Here is a 17,910-nt window from a genome sequence, read left to right on the forward strand (position 1 = left end):
ATTTAGAAATATTTTTGTTTTTGCAGCATGTGCATATTTCTATTGTAGTATTTCATGAGATTTAGGAATTTTTATAACATATATATTATATACATAATATATATATTAACATTCTTGTGGCTTATGTTTTCACTTTTATAGTACTTAATGTGCATGTGCCTTAAATTTTAATAGATTTAAATTTACATCTTTTACGAATGTCCCTTTGTGTCTTATTTAAATAACTTTTCCCATGCTAAGGTCTGAAAAAATGTTGAGTATATTCACTTAAGTTTTAAAATATTACTTTTAAAAGTCACTTTAATCCAACTCAAATATACTTGTTTATGATTTGAAGTAGGGATCCAAATTAACTTTTTTCCAAGTGGATAATCAAACAATTTTTTAAAAAGTCACTCCTTTCCCTACTGGTTTATAATAACATAAGTTTCCATATATTAGGGTCTCTTCAAGTCTGATTTAAGGAAATAACAGTAACATTTAACATTTAATGTGTATCTGCCATGTATCAGGAACTAGTCTAAGCATGTTAGATGCTTAGATTGTGCACTTTGGAGTTTGTATGGGCTCACATGTACACTAGAGAGCCCTGATGAATGATAGGTTTTACTATGACTTGTTTACTGGCTGATAAAGATACGGTTGTCAGGTGAAATTCATAAATATGCTGGTTGACACAAACCAAACATATAACTTGCTTTTATTAAACATTGAAAAAATCAACATATCGTCCAAAGAGGCAGACATCCCAAGAGCTAATTTAGTGAAAACCAACTTAACATCAACTTGTTTGACAAAGCTTTGAGAATAAATGAGCAATTCGATTCTTAAAGTAGGACTAGAACATGAATGAGCTCTAGACCCCAATACAGTTATAAGCCAACAAATTAGGCATTGTTTGGCTTAATAGTTTTAGCTTGAATGTATATATATATATATATATATATATATATTATTTAGAATATTAGCATCTGAACTACATAATGACTTTATCATTTTATTTTAATTAAAACAAAGATTTCTGGAACCTCCAAGTAGTCTTTGAAGTTCTCCAATATGGACATATACTAACCCCTATTCCTCACTACATATCAAATGTGAAATAACTGTCAATATAGACCAACATTTTCATAAGATTTCTAAGGCTTCTGGCACATAAAATATATAATATCTGTGTGACAACAATGTCATGATTATATACAAAAAAATATTTAAAATGTTCCTTGTGCAATTTAAGTTCTAAAGATTAAAAAAACAAATGTTCCATGTTAATAAAATATTAAAATATTATAAGCTTCCCATAAATTTGACATTGATTTTGTAATTACATAAAGAACACACAAGATAAGGCTTGCACACTAAGTGATTCATCGTTTAAATGAACTGTCGAACCAAATATACTTATTTGATATTCTTAGATCTCTAGATCATACTTTCAGCCAAAATACACTTTAATATAACTTATAAACAATTCCAATTAAACTGTAACATTGAGGCAGCAAATGTCAGATCTACATTTGCCTACTTTTTTATGTGTCACACAAATACAAGTCTATGAATCTTAATTTATTCTTTTGTCTAAGTCACCATTGTAGAGAATGTGTCAGTAAGTGAAATCCACAAAAGGTGATGAAGTCTCATTTGAGAAAAATGAAAGTCATTAACACCTTGTCTTAAAGTTCTAAAGCAGCATAGTCAGCTTTTAAGGCAAAAAAAAAAAAAAGGCCCAAAATATTATAACTTATAAATTCTGTAATTCTTCTTTTGGCATTAAAAGCCACAACACAAATTCTTACACTTTAATAGACAATATATTAGTGTACATCTGGATATACATTGGCCAACATTCTCCATCAGCATGACATTGTTCTGTGAAACAGAGGTGGTGAAGTGCATTGCGACAGGGCACATTTAATGACCATCCTGGGCATCAGGGGACATGGAATGGCTGAGTCTTGACCTTCCATTCACAGATATTGTATTTGATGGAACAGTAACCTAAGAGAAAGAAAGAAGCACAGTTTGCACCCATCAAGTGAAAATGGCACAGCTATCTAATTTTTAGTTTTCAACAATTACCACTTTTGAACTTCTGTATAATTGTAAGCGATAATATTTAGTGTTCCGTATTCAATAAATCACAAATGATTAAGAATAAATGTTCACTCTACCATAAAATTAAAAATGAGAGAGTTGTTATTTCCACAACAAACAAGTTAAATAATCCATTAACACATCTTAGCCTTCACAAAATTACCAAATCAACTCAAAGGACAAGAGCACAAACAGACTGCAGGCCAAGCTGTTGAAGAGCAATTTTTGCTAGGTTAATTCTGGCTCCTCAAAGCTGCCTTGGAAAATGTAGAAAAATAAAGCGAATTCCACAAAACAAAGAATTTTTGTATTGATGGTATATATTAACTTGACGTTCCCCTCCCCAGGTACTCCTTGTTTATAAGAAAATACAGCTTTGGTTTTTAAAATGCTGTCATTTGAAGGGCTAAAAAAGTCAAATCTAAGAGTGTTATGTCAAAACAATTGCAGAATGAAAAGTAGTTTTCTTCCTCCCAATAAATAAACTCCGAAATTCCAAGATTCTATGGCAAAGTCCCCTATTTACAAATGGTAAGTGAATGAAATACACTAAGAATTTCCTAAATAGCTTGAAATTCTAACATTTAGAAGAATGTTTTAAAAAATCATCTGGATTCTGGATAGTAAATAGGTATAATATTTTGAAATATTATACATAAAATATGACAATACTTTTAAAAAATGGTTAATGTCTAGTTATAATTTGAATAGATTCTTAACCAAACATTATCACAAGAGAACTGGAGTACAAAAGGCCACAGATTCTGCCTTGCATCAGAGTAAGTTCCTGAAAGGGAAAATAAAATGGGCAAATTCGGTATGGATTTGATTTCCTAGTGCTTCATTCATGGCCTTTTACTAAAACAAAGATTGGTAATTGAAACGAATCAACTTTCTTCACTATGAATCCAGGATGGAGTAGAGTGGTTGACACTAAAACAGCTAAAAGAAAAGTTGCCACCAGGGGAAGGAAAACTCCTGCACCTTGTTTAGTATTCACGTGGGGTTCCTTTCCAAATATAGCCAACAAACAGGTAATGACCTTTCATTATGTAACTTTGGCACGAAAAGTTTCAGTGTGTAGGGATTATTTTTGTAATTATTGCCAAATTTGCAGTGGTCATAATTCTTTGTAAGAAAAAGAGACAAATTTTGTTTTAAGCATTTAAAAAACATACCAATGACCCTAATACAAATAAAAGATGTTTACTGTAGCACCATTTATAGAGTGGAGAAACTAGAATCTAGTGAAATGTACACCAACAAGGAGCAAATAAACTATGGTTCATTCATATAGTCAAATACTCCATAGTCTGTAAAAGAATAGTGTGTATGTGTAATAAGATGGAAAACATCAAAGAGATATTTATGAATGGTTTACAGAGGAGTTTATTTTTGTACAGAAAAATTAAATATGTTTATATACTACAAAAGTGGTCTGGAAGGTTTCACTTTAATCTATCACGAGCAATTACTTTAGGGGGAAACGGTATTTCATTTGATATTTAAAAATTTGTATACTAAACTTTCAAGCATGAAAAGACATTATTATAGACTAGTCTATAAATTCTGTGTGGTCAGAAACCTTGACTATTTTAATGCCACATTATCCGCATGTTTATTTTAGTGCCTGGCACGGTATAGATCAATGAATATTTCTTGAATGGAATACAATAACTTTTTATAAACATTTATAAAGTAAAAGAGTGTTGCTTGAATTTTTTGAACAATGAACATATGACACCTACGATAAAGATTTTTTTTTTAATTAAAAAATTTTAAACATTAAAGAATTTACTAATATGAGCATCTACTATTTGACTGTCTCAACTTTAAGTTTAAAGAATATCAGGAATATTCTTGTAGTTTTCTTATTCTTGTAAGGAACATTTGCTATAAAACTGTCATTTATTAATATATATGGAAAGAACTGCCAACCTGAAGCCCTCGGATTGTACAAATTCCAAACAAGGAAGTATGAGTAAAAAGCAGACCAATTAAACAAATAAAAATGCCAGTAAGTTCTGGGCGACTTATCCCATAAGTTCTGGGTGACTTATCTGGTTTCTTTCTTCCTTCCAGGTTTTTATGGAGCCAAAGATAAATTTTACATTCTGAGGAAATGGTTAATATCAACTACTAAATACCATTTGTCACTTTATTTTCATAAACGTATATTCTACTTGTAATAGTGTAATGACCTTTAGTAACTGAAGCATCAACAGGAACCAAAAGTAGCCAGAAAGTTCTTGTATCAACACAAGTAAATGATCATAGTTTACTTAATCTCATATTCTCTGAAAACAATCTGCTGATTCACATATAAATCTTTATGCCAAATACATTTTATAAAACAGTAAACTAGATTTATTAAAACTAGGAAGACAAGACAATTCTGTGACTACATGGGGGTCAAAGAGGGGTAAGGTGTGGAAAAAATCTTAATATGAAAAAAAAAACATGGCATGTTCATGACTACATTTACACTAGAGCAATCAACTAGATAATTGTTCTAATGTGAACCAATTATTATAATGAAGGTTAATTATTCGGGTATGAACCAGAGCCATAAGGCAGGTTGGTACCTGGAGTTAAACTGAACATTTGGGTGCCAAAATATAGGCAAACCTGGAGCCAATTTTCTGATGAACAATCTAAGCCCACTGTCAAAATCACTGAAGATTTTATTTGGCACTATAACTGTTGTTCTATAAAAGAAATGTTAGAATTTAAAACAAACCAGGAGAAATGTTCAGTACAGGATAGAAATATGGGACTTAAGCAAAGATCACAAGGAATCAGAGCCTTTTGGTGTCCATTTTTACTTCCTTTTGCAATATATTTTTTGAAATACAATACATGTACAGGAGAGTGCACTGAACTTAAATAAACAACCTGATGGAAACAAACACAAACGTATATATAATCCACCACTCAGGCCAAGAGAATAGCTCCAGCTCCCTACTGATCTTGTCTTTATTTAAAATGTTGACATTTTCTTTATCACAGGTTTTTGCTTTCATTTAGACATTTAAAAAATCTTGCATTAAGATAACATTTATCTCGATTACTTAGTTTTTTAGTTTCCTCTTAAATTGTGTTGCCTGTCCTTCTCCTACAAACCCCAGCAAAGCCTTTTCTCTCCCTGTGGAAGTAGCCCTATCATGATTTTTATAATTACTTCCTTGCTTTTAAAAATAATTGCCACCTACGCATGCATCGTTAAATAATACAATTTAGTTTTGCATGCCGTCAAACTTTACACATAGATATTTTTATAGGTCTTTGCCCTGTTGTGTTTAGGTGTACTTTGCCCAACTTACTGCTGTTTGATAATCCATTCTTTGAATATATTATTTATTCTGTTTTTGGATATTAATGTTGTATTTACTTAGAGCTATTACAAACAATATTTCATGAATATTCTTATAAATGTGTCCTGGTACACAACACACACCTTTTTAGGGTATAATTAGAAGTGAAAATACTGATCATAGTGTGTCAGTTCCGTGACTTTTACTAGACCCTGTGTTCATTTTTAGTGCAAAAAAAAATTGATTATGTAAGGAATTTTCATTAAACAAAATTCAGGAACTGGCACTACAAAGACTCAGGGCTATTGATAATCTCCTACTGAGAGAGATAAAATTTAGACTTGATGGAACCTCAAGTAATGACTTATAAACAGGATACAATTATAGGATCATCATTTAGAGCCTGCTTTCTATGCTGATTCACATCCAGCTCATTCTGGAAGCAAGGAGAGTTTTATAAGTGAAGAGACTGCCAATTTAGAGCCCGTACCACCAAGCACACAGCTGCTTGCCTGTACAGTTCTGTTGGCCTAAAAGACATTCCCAACTTAATGCACTCTTTTCTGCAATTAGTCCATTGGAACTGATTACTATTATCCACGGACTTAGGAAAAGGCACTGCAGTTATGTTCTGTCTAGCTACTTGGTTCTCCTGTGGACCTGATGTGTCACTGCTTCTCAGTCCCAGGCTGTGAACACCCAGAAGGCAGAGGCTTCGTTTCATTCATTTTTGTATCCCCGGCATCTAGGACGTTTAGTACTTTTGTGCTTAAAAAATGCTTATCAAGTTTATTGAACTGAGAAAGCTTTACATTTTTTTAACGCTTATTTCTTTTTGAGAGAGCGAGAGAGCGAGAGACCACACGTGTGCACATGAGCAGGGGAGGGACAGAGAGAAAGGGAGACACAGAATTGGAAGCAGGCTCCAGAGCTCTCAACACAGGGTCCTACGTGGGGCTCAAACTAACAAACCGCGAGATCATGACCTGAGCTGAAGTCGGATGCCTTACCAACTGAGTCACCCAGGCGCCCAGAATTGAGAAAGCTTTAGATCAGAAGTGACTGACTTGAAACTGAACCTTAATTTACAAGATTAGAAAGAGAACTATTTTCTTAAGTGAAGATGTACAGTTTATTTGCGTGGGTATATTTCCTCACAAAAATATAAATGTCGTGACCTGTGAAATACCAGTTTCAGTACTCAAAACCACCAACTTTTTTTTTTTTTTCTGCCTGGCACCTGAATTCAGATTCTGCAAATACTTGACAAAATTCAAACCTAATCTCCTGAATTATTCCCTCGTGTTTCCTCCACTCCTGACAGCAGGCAATATTTTGCCCTGTCTCCTTGTTTGCCCAGATGGCAGCGCCAAGCCCTCCATGAAAACAGCCGTCACTCATGGCTCCACTGAAACACACTGAGGAAAATGGTGAGCGCAGACAGGGCTGGCCTTGGAGATGTGCCCGAGATGCCCTCCCCTTTTCCTTCTCTCCTTGCAGCATTCCTGTCCCTTCGCAGATTTTATTTCTGTTGAGCTCAGTGCTTTGCTCAACAAGTCTCTTACTCTTCTCTAAATAGCCTCTAAAATGATTAGAGAAGGAATTCACAAAACGAAATGCCTAGGGAGTCAGGAGAATAATGAGTACTTTTCTTGTCTTGAGTGTTGAGGAACTTGCAACCAAGACAACTAAGGGGAGAACAAGAAAGACATTTAGGGAGACTACAGCCTCTGGGAAGTCCAAGTTTTGATGCCAGGCTCCAGGCTTCACCACGTAGGACTTCTTTGAGTGGATGAAAGCAACAGAGGGAGGAAACTCACCTCTAAATAATTCCCTGTGACATTTTTTTGGCATTTGCTCCCCAAAAGAAGCATACCTCCCTTCCTAAAGTTCTCCTACATCTCCGTAAGGAGGAGCTGGCCACTTTGGCAGGGCCTTATTAGACTAGACTTTCTGCCTTCGGTGTCATCTAAATTCCCTAGATTTTCCCTACATTTTTTAACCTATAAAGCCACCTGCCCCCCCACCCCCTCATTCTCCCACATATGGTAGTTGACTTTGATCATCGTGGGAGCCAGGACTGAAAACTTGCACGTTCCTATTGCTAGTGCGGCTTTTCTGGAATACGGAGGGATTTTCTTTCTGAAAGAATTTTTCTTGCTATGCTAATACAATTTATTAAAATAAGAGTCCAGGGTACTTTCTATATATAGTTATATAATAATGAGCAAACCCCATGTTCTGCACCTGGCCCATGTTGTGGAAAATAGACCGGACATATTTTTAAGTATGTGTAAGACTCTGGACTCTTTCAGCTTATACTTCAAAAATGACCCTTGACATCAAAGAGCAACTTCTGGCATCCTCCCTATTCAGATGCAAGAGCCAGAAAACAATTTCCCCTAAGTATTAGTTTGACAATGTTGAAAATAAACCCACTGTCACCCATCTGATAAAGAAAACTTACCCTTTTCAATTTGGCAGCAGCCTCTCCAGAACGGATTGCAGTGAGCAAACTCTGTCGGATCTGTTCTGGGTCAGAGCTTTGGAATGTTAAAGAACTTTGTCTCTTAAGAATGAATGATGGGCAGTCAGTTGGAGATGGTATTTGGGAATTCTGTTCATTATGTGCAGAGTTATTTCCCTATAAAAATAAGTGCAAAATATTTATATGAATACCAACTGAACAGTGGGCTATGAAAAAAAATTCATCATCAGTATATTTTTAAACAATCACTATTTGCCACACTGGTGTTTTAGACATAGTTCTGTTTCCTTCCCCAGTGAGTTATCTCTGCTGCCCGAGCTCAGTTGGAAGATGAGGGTATTACCTTCCCTTCTCTTCAACTTATGAGGCTAAGGAAGAAAAGTGGTACCTCTCTTTGTTTTACGAATACACTAGTAATTTTACTGTCCCTAAGTCAAATAATGCCGATTTTTGCCAATGGAGTTGGCCAGAAGAGCCAAATAATAAGAAAAAAAAAAAATTCCATAGGCTAAAAAAATAACACATTTTTAAAGTTACAAAATATTAGGTTTTCAAATTATCATTTTTGACAGAACAGAATGGACAAATTGACAATTTTATATTGGTTGAATCTAACATAGCTTCTAATAAAAGAATATTAAGGACCATGCTACATGTAATAGCTTATTTTGTGTTAATGGAAGTCACAGGGGCTAAGTGATGACCGTGTTTTCTTTATTTTGCCCATGGACTAAAAAACATTAGGAATTTCCAAATTTAAGAATCAAAATTTAATTAAACTTCTTAGAAAACAATATTTAATAACCAATTTAACTGGGAACTATTATCAAATAATCTTAAAAATGTCTTTTTTAAACTGCCAAATATCTTTACAAAAGATGAGCTAAACAGAGCTTAGGCAATGACTCAAAAACTGTATTATCTAAATCAAGCTCTGTTGTTTAGGAATGGTATTCCATTCTAAGAAGAAACGCAGGCTTTGTTCCCAAGTAGAGAATTAATCTCTACATCATACATCTCTTCCTGACATTGTATCAAAGATAAGAAACATAAATGTAAAATACATGAAGAAATATTCTTCAAGATGAATACTGCTTTGAAATTATGGAAAAATCTTTACTTGGCAATATGGTTAATGTTCTGTTACTCTAGAAATGTTTGAAAAAGTAATATAAAATACTTCTGGAACTGTCACACAAATCTGAAAGTATTCTTTAAACAGTATCAGGGTAAAAGTACACAAAATATTTTTTAAAAATTGCATGGGGATTATCATAATTCATACTATAAATTTCATCCTTTCCTTTGACTATATTATTTGAATCTAGCAAATTATAACACTTAGTTGACCAAACACTAAGTAAATAAATGCCCTTTTATGTAAATTATTAAGGTTAGATAATGGTTAAATGATATTTTAGTCAACATACATATAACTGGAAAAGTTAACACTGAATTAACAAACATGTGAAATTAAGAAAATTACATTTTGAGATTGAAAATTCTGGTTTCAATTTAAATTATTTATATGTGTCAATGTTTGGTAACTAAGGTTGAATATATGTGATAGAAAATGTATAGTTGAGAAGTATCTGGTTATATTAACTAGTCTTTACCGCTTATGTTTCTATATAATTAAAACTATTTTGCTATTATGTAGAAGTAGAGTAGAAAATAAACCAGAACATCCAGGAAAGTAATAAACAACTTGAGATAAGCAAAACACAGGAAAATAGAATCAGAACTATAAACTAGTACAATATACAAATGTATGGCAAAGAAAATTTAAATTAAAATAGGGGCACCTGGGTGGCTCAGTTGGTTAAGCATCTGACTTCGGCTAAGATCGCTCAGATCATCATGATCTCATGGTCTGTGAGTTCAAGCCCCGCGTTGGGCTCTGTGCTGACAGCTAAGAGCCTGGAGCCTGCATCGGATTCTGTGTCTCCTCTCTCTGCCCCTCCCCCACTTGTGTTCTCTGTCTCTCTCTCTCTCTCTCTCTCTCACAAATAAACATTAAAACAAATTTTAATAAAAAATTTAAAAAATAAATTAAAATATTTCCTAATGATACAATCATTTAATGACCGTATAGTAATACCCAATCAAGTTATATGAATTATAATAATTCTGAGAGTAAATAATCAGATGTTATGTATTTTTACTCTTTATTCCCTATGGTAGCTTGCCATTGGATTAATATGAATTCAGAGTTAAGTAACACACAAATATACAACATGCTTGTTAACCCCCATTTAAACCACGTTGTATAAGAACCTCTGATTTTTAAAAAGGTCACGTTACCTTATCACTCACAAGTAGTTGTGGGATGCCCACAAATTTATTTACAGAAGGAGCCTTCCCTTCTTCTGTGTCAGGTGGAGGTCGGGCAGCTGCACCCTCACTGCATGACACTGTGCGCACTTTGCTGAGAGACTGTGACCGTTTCACTACAGCGAGGGCAAAGGGTGAGGGAGCAGAGCTCGAGTAAGGTCTCGGTGCACCAAAAGTTTTCAAAGTCTTCAGATTTAGTGCAGCTAATTGATTCGCAGGAAGAGGAACAGGTCTCGGGGCTATGGGAGGTGGAGGGGTTTCAGTAGGCTTCTGGTTGCTGATGTTATCATCAGCATTTTTAATCTGGGGCTGTGGAGGAGACGGAGTTGTTTTACTTAAGGGAGAAAGAGTTTGTTCTGGAGGAGGTATCACTTCCCTTTCCCCCTCTTTCTTTATTAGTTCTTTCGGAGTAGGGTTAGGGGCCACATGGACACCTTTGGCAGCTGCAGATGTCACATAGTGACCTGAAACTCTTTTTTGCATCTGTAGGAAAAAAGAACTTGGTTTGGTCTGGGGATTTGAAACCCGAGATTTAAGTTTTGACTCCAAAATATTGTTTATATCTTCCAAATTTGGCACGAGAGGAGCTGTGCCAGTGTCCCTTGTCATTCTGGGAGTAGGTTTCAGAGGACTCCCCATGGCAATGCAGGGTGAGTTCTCCACGCCGTGGACCTGATGCTCTGTTCTTGGGCTCGGCTGTAGTTTAAGGTCTGCCTGTGGCTCCTTTGGGTTGTCGGAAATAAAAAGATCTTCTGTTTGGATTGCAGTTTCTTTCACATTTTCACCAGTGTGCTTTTTTCCTAAAGTATGGATCTCGTGATCATCTTTATACCCAGTGGTTTCTGATTCCGAATTTTTCAGTATCTCCAGGGTCTTGGGAGGCACTATTTTATAAGTAGTCATTCCAATTTTGGGTATGTACTCTCTTGTGATTTCATTTGAAGGTTTTGGCTTGGGATCATAGTCTTGTCTATAAAGTGGATAATTCTTTGAAATAGTTGAGTTTTTATCAATCCCATCTACAGAAGGCAAAAGGCCATCATTACCACGTGCACAAACTGGATCTTTTATGGTGAGTTGATTCTCTGAATGTACGTTTAGGGGGCCCTGACTCCTGAATTTCCTTGAGGCATCTACAGCAGAATCTTGGGGACTTAGAGATGAGGGTTGAGTTGATTTATCGTTACTTGGAGTTTGCACACTTTCATTAACTTTGAAATTAGACAAATGATGACCTTGGTGATTCCCCTCAAAACTGTCAGAGGAAGGGTTTGTCTGAATCGCCGCATCTTGCATTTTTGTCTTTTCCTCGCTGGGTTGATTCAGTTTTTGGCCTGCTACTAATGATGGAGCTAGATGATTTTCCTTGTAACTTTCAGCAGTATCAGTTTTATGTGCCTGATAGTTTGATAGTCTGTCAGCTCCCATGTCCACACTGTTATCTTTGGCAACACCTCCCACATTGATTTCTGTTATTCTCACTCCATTTTTCATATTCTTTTCTGTGTCCGTTGGAATGACAATTATTTCATTTTGATCTACTAAGGGAAAAAAATATTGTCAAGTGAAATGTATGAAAAAACTAGAAAAAAAACTCAAGTTTTCAATGTCTGCCTCCCCCAAACTGAAGTAGGTTGGTTTGGATTCTACAGGTAATTTTCAGCTAATTATACAAAATCAAGTAATAGCATTAGGAAGGAAAATCATGGGCTTTGGTATCATAGAAATCAGAGGCTAGAACCCGGCTTGACTGACTACAGTCTGTGTGGCCTCAGCATGTGACCTAACCCCTTTGAGCCTCAGTTTGCTCAGATGTAAAAAGGTAAAAACTTGTATTATATTTTATATGGCATTTATATAACATGCCAAATAGGAGACGATATTGCCCAGAACAAGCAGTCCATGGAAGATAGCTACGTTTCTCCTGATAGGTAGACTTCATATTTCAGTTAATGTTAAGAATGACAATAGAAATTGACGAATTCCAAGACGTTTTTCCTTTTTTTTTTTCCTATTTTGATTCTGTCTTTTCTATAACCCCTAGTGTATTTCTATTTCATGCCTTACATCAAAAGGGAAACAAGCCCAGTGAATGTTATCAGTTTTAATTAAGGCAAACAATAGTAACACTACCTTTAAGAGTTGAAGTAAAAACAAATTCTCAGTTGACTATCTTGGTAATTAGGCATCCTTGATAAAGACTTTGTTTTCAGTCATAATATGGGTGATTTCAACTACAGAAAAACAATCACGTGCGCTCTGATTTTTCTCTGAGAAAAATTCTCATGTCAGAGTCCCAGTAGAGAAAGCAGCCTCTCTCTCCCCTGCACTACTTTTCCTCTTAATTCTAATTCAGATCTCCTGAAAGCAAAAATCACTTGCCAGTGTCTAGGTTAACAAGCAACAGTTGCCAGCCAGCAACACGATGGCAAAGAATTGGAATGAGGCATCTGGAAGGAAACACAGGTTTATGGGTGTGTGCTATGTGTTCTGGTCCTCAGGGAAGTGATTTATATACTGGGCTCCTGTAGTCAAATGCCCAGAAGAATCAATGCTTCTGAATGACCGACTAACCCTCATCTTCAAAATCCTTAGTGGCTTCCCCTTCCAGATAGGGCAGCAGTTCATACAGCACAAGTGAAATGTGAGCCTTGGGAGTCAAATCGTGAAAGGATGTCAAGTATTTCTCTAGAGTTGTATCATCACTCACTTTTACTTATAAGATAATGAACAATTTCACTGCCTAAAATGTCATAAGCTATTCTGAATAGTTCTGTTAAAAAAGAAAAATATGCATGCAAAAAAAATATCATGTTGCCAGGTAAATTTGTATACTTTCTAAGTTTATTTATGTATGAGGGGTGGGGAAGGGCAGAGGGGCAGAGGGGCAGAGGGGCAGAGGGAGAGGGAGAGAGAGAGAGAATTCCAAGCAGCCTCCAAACTGTCAACACAGAGCCTGATATGGGGCTTGAACTTACAAACTGTGAGATCATGACCTGAGATGAAACCAAGAGCTGGACGCTTAATCGACTGAGCCATGCAGCCACTCCTGTATATACCCAACTTTTATTTACTTTAAAAAAAATTTTTATATGAAATTTATTGTCGAATTGGTTTCCATACAACACCCAGTACTCATCCCAGTGGGTGCTCCCCTCAATGCCCATCACCCACTTTCCCCTCCCTCCCACCCCCCATCAACCCTATGCATCAGCACTCCTGTATCCCTTGGGTAAATTCCTAGCAGTGCTATTGCTGGGTCCTAGGGTAGTTCTATTTTTAATTTTTTGAGGAACCTCCACACTGTTTTCCAGAGTGGCTGCACCAGTTTGCATTCCCACCAACAGAACAACTTTTAAAAATATATTGGGGGACTGGGTGGCTCAGTCAGGTAAGCATCTGACTCTTTATTTCAAGTCAGGTCATGATCTTGTGGTTTGCAGGTTTGAGTCCTATGTCAGGCTCTGAGCTAATAGCGCAGAGCCTGCTTGGGATTCTCTCTCTCCCTCTCTCTTGCCTGCCCTCCCACTGTCTCTCTCAAAATAAATAAATAAACTTAAAAAACTACCTTCATATTTTTACACCCTACCTAATTGCATGATTTTTTGGTCATGGTAGTAATATTTTCTATTATGTTGCAAGGTTCTTATATTAAATAGCTAATTGTTAAATGGAATTCATTTTTATTCTTCCTAAAAAATGCAACTGATTATCAGAATATTTATTGTCTATACAAGTTACTTCTCAAAGACTAATAATTATTAGCTTTTGTGAGTAAAAACACATTTGATTAAAAATCATTGAAAAGGCACATTTCTGCCTAGGTTCTTATTTAATTACTTCACAAGTATTTTTAACGTCTACATGAAAAGTACTATTGTCAACACTGCTATGAGCACAAAAGAATGTAAGAAATGTTCCCTGGCACCAGGAAATGAATGTAAATGTATTTCTTTCTCTCTTACTGTAGCTCATTATCCAGTGAGTATAGGTATAGTCCAGTTACACAATAGAAATATTTTCCAAAACAAAGTAAATCAACATAAAAATATATTGTAAATTCAGTTCCCTATAACAAACCCTAACTAACTGGTTTTAGAACTCCAAATGTCTATTTTTCACATTTTTGGTGGGTCCCACCTACTTTACTGCTTTTTAATTCTGAATTTCTCATCAGAATCTCACAATTATTACCAATGACAGGGCTTGAAACCTAGAATCACTGCTGAACTCAGTAGCTAATCCATCCTCATACTAATAATGACACTAACCAAATGTCAATGACTGGTTAGGCCATTTTACAATGATAGCCAGAAGTTAAAGGTAGATTTTGTAATATCCTGTCCTCTCCCTACTCAAAACCGATACCAACATCTACCAACACAAGTCATTTGACAAAAGGATGACTGAAACAAATATACAGGGTAGGTGAAAAAGAGGGAAGAAAATATTAAAACTCCTTTAAGGATAATAGAAATTATTTTAAAAGTCCCCTATATAATTCAATTAAAAAAAAGTATGGGGGGGGGAGGAACCCACACAGAGTTGACCAAGGTTATTGCAAATCAAATGCAAACAGAAAAATATTATTACAGAAATATACCTGTGACCCTAGCACTAACTTGATGCCAAAATCTTAGCAAAAATGATTTGATGATCATTTTTAAAACAAGGAAGCAGCATGATTTCTCAGTAAAAACTCTACTGACCATCATAGTGTATGCTGTGAGAAACTAAATCAAGAGGAAAAGGAAGGGGAAATTATATACTTTTAGAACTTCTCAGTATTCTATCTCAGGATGGTACTGACCATGGGGAAAAAGACTTATTCAAATTAACCAACACATGATGTGCCTGGGTGGCTCAGTTAGTTAAGCGTCTGACTTCAGCTCAGGTCATGATCTCGCAGTCCATGATTCTGAGCCCCGAGTCAGGCTCTGTGCTGACAGCTCAGAGCCTGCTTCGGATTCTGTGTCTCCCGGTCTTCTCCCTGCCCCTCCCCCACTCGTGCTCTGTCTCTGTCTCTCAAAAACAAATGTTAAAAAAAAAAAAAAATTAACCAACACATACCACATAGGTAAAACAATATATATCTACCCATCTGTTTGTGATGCTGGCATAATCCACATTTATCCAAATATGAATATATATACCCTATGTTTTCTAAAAATCTGCATCTAGTTTTGTATATTAATATAACAGACCGGACTATGAGAATTCATCAGCCAACTCCTTCATATTTCCTTAAAATACCATTGTGCACTCCTTACATCTTATATTTGTGTAGTATCATTTTTCTGAAACTCAATGTTAAGTATAGATCTTCCTTAACTTATGGTGGAGTTACATCCCAATAAACCCATCATAACTTGAAAATATCATTAAGTCAAATGCATTTAATACGTCTAAGCTACTGAATATCATAGCTTAACCTACACTACTTTAAATGTGCTCATAAAGCATTAGCCTACGGTTGGGCAAAATCATCTCTCACAGAGCCTTTTTTATAATAAAGTGTTGAATATGTCGTGTAATTTATTAAATACTGTGCTGAAAGTGAATGGCAGAATGTTGCAGGTGGAGGGGTTGTTTACCCTCATGGGGCTGACTGGGAGCTGCAGCGGCTGAGGCCCACCCTCATGAGAGAGTGTCATGGAGCGTATTGCTAGCCTAGGAAAATACCGAACTTCAGAATTCAAAGTACAGTTTCCGTTGGATGCGTACCACTTTTGCACCATCGTAAAGTAAAAAAATCTTAAGTCGATGACTGTATGTATTTTAACAATATCTCAGTATTCCACTAGGTGCCATGAGGAATTTAAAGTATTGGAAAGAATTTCTCTGATTCAAAAGACTGTCCAATCTGGTTGAGGAGTCAAGACCAGGAGTCAAGACTTGATTACATGGCTTGTAATCAAGTAACAAAGTGAAGTGGCAGGATTTGGACAGTAGTTGAATGGGTGAAGTTAGGTTGGAAAATCATATTTTTGCAAAGAATGAGCATAGCCCTAAAGATAAAACTAAGTGAAATATAATGAAGAGATGAAACTATCTTGATTGAGGGGGTACAGAATACTGGTAAGTATTATACAGAATTAGATGGTTTCAACTTTAAAAATCAGGCAGACAAGTTTCACCCAAGTAAAAGCAACTTGAGTATGAAGTAAAACAAGTTCGACTTAGGAGTTGGTATAAAGAAATAAGAGAAATAGATCACAAGTAAATGCATAGAGAACACATCTTTAAGAGCCAAAATCTAGGGGCGCCTGGGTGGCGCAGTCGGTTAAGCGTCCGACTTCAGCCAGGTCACGATCTCGCGGTCCATGAGTTCGAGCCCCACGTCGGGCTCTGGGCTGATGGCTCAGAGCCTGGAGCCTGTTTCCGATTCTGTGTCTCCCTCTCTCTCTGCCCCTCCCCCGTTCATGCTCTGTCTCTCTCTGTCCCAAAAATAAATAAAAACGTTGAAAAAAAAATTAAAAAAAAAAAAAAGATCCAAAATCTAGGTTAAACAACCTCTAAGATTTAACAACAAAAGTAGTTCACATAATGGTTAATAGCACATGTTAAAGTAATACTGTCTGAGTTCAAATCCAAGGTCCACCACTTACTAATTATGGGAACTCAAGTGAGTTATATAATATTTTTGTGGCTCAATCATCCGTAAAGTGGGACTAAAAATAATAAGACCCATAAATAAGTTAATACACAAGATTAAATGAGTTAATATAGATAAAGTGTTAAAAATGGCCCTTTGGCACATAGTAAGTGCTATGAAAATGTTGGCTATTAGTGTTTGTAGAACTCACCATTTTCCTGGTTTGAGCCCAATGACCTCAAGTTTCTTACACTGTCCACTACTCTCTCTTCATTGCTTGCATTATATACCATAATGCGTGGCCCTCTGCAAAATAGGATATTGTATGTCATATATTGATACTATTTAAACACACACACACACACACACACACGCACACCAGATGAGAAAACAGGCAATAATTTCCAAAGACAGATGGACTGAAATAATCATCTTTTTTTCCCCTGCCAAATACCGGAAATTTAATAGCAAAGAAAAAAAATCCAACTGAAAGGAAATGCTGCTATGAACCATTAGCTTTCATAGAGAGATCCTATTACAAAGAAGGATCTAAGAAGCTTGGTAAAAATGAACACTTTTCTAAAAACAGTGTATTTTTGTTATTATTGACTGTTTGTCTTTTAAAGAAAAAGAAAACTAAATTAATCATTTTAGTCTTGCATCTGCCCAGGCCAAGTTCTGGCAAATCAGGATGTGGACTGACCTCACTGGGATTTTTTAGTCATAGAAGGGTTTAATTTGGAGACAATCCCATGCAAATTATGGTAAAACTTTGATAAAGATGGTTTATTTTGCCTACTTGATTCCATCTTTATTCATGATGTGGCATTTCTAATACAATATAAGTGTACTGTAGTATAGATTTCAATTCCTAGGATCAAGTGGCAAGTGCACTATCTTCATCATGAAGTTGACTGTGAAAATATTAGTAACTTAACATCATACTCTAATATGCAGAATTGTTTTACATATCAGTGAAAATCTTGGAGGAGCATTCATTGAAAATTAAAAAGTGACAGGGAGAGAGAGAGAGGGAGATGCGGAATCTGAAGCAGGCTCCTGGCTCCAAGCTGTCAGCACAGAGC

General features: G+C 35.8%; 1 protein-coding gene across 11 annotated transcripts in view; it reads right to left on the reverse strand.

Moving 5' to 3' along the window:
* Positions 1-683: 683 nt before the first annotated feature.
* COBLL1 (cordon-bleu WH2 repeat protein like 1) overlaps positions 684-17,910 on the reverse strand; it is a 172,198-nt gene continuing 154,971 nt past the window's right edge. For 7 of the 11 annotated variants that reach the window (XM_043576926.1, XM_043576921.1, XM_043576919.1 and 4 more), the window contains 4 exons: positions 17,037-17,131; positions 10,201-11,771; positions 7,876-8,052; positions 684-1,998 (listed from right to left, as the gene is read on the reverse strand). In XM_043576926.1, the coding sequence (XP_043432861.1) occupies positions 1,912-1,998; positions 7,876-8,052; positions 10,201-11,771; positions 17,037-17,131 (1,930 nt within the window). In that variant the 3' untranslated portion in view covers positions 684-1,911. The remainder of the gene's footprint in view (positions 1,999-7,875; positions 8,053-10,200; positions 11,772-17,036; positions 17,132-17,910) is intronic. The other 4 variants (XM_043576922.1, XM_043576928.1, XM_043576918.1 and 1 more) reach the window with 2 other exon arrangements.

The sequence above is a fragment of the Prionailurus bengalensis genome, chromosome C1, assembly GCF_016509475.1.
Source record: "Prionailurus bengalensis isolate Pbe53 chromosome C1, Fcat_Pben_1.1_paternal_pri, whole genome shotgun sequence".
Taxonomy (NCBI): domain Eukaryota; kingdom Metazoa; phylum Chordata; class Mammalia; order Carnivora; family Felidae; genus Prionailurus; species Prionailurus bengalensis.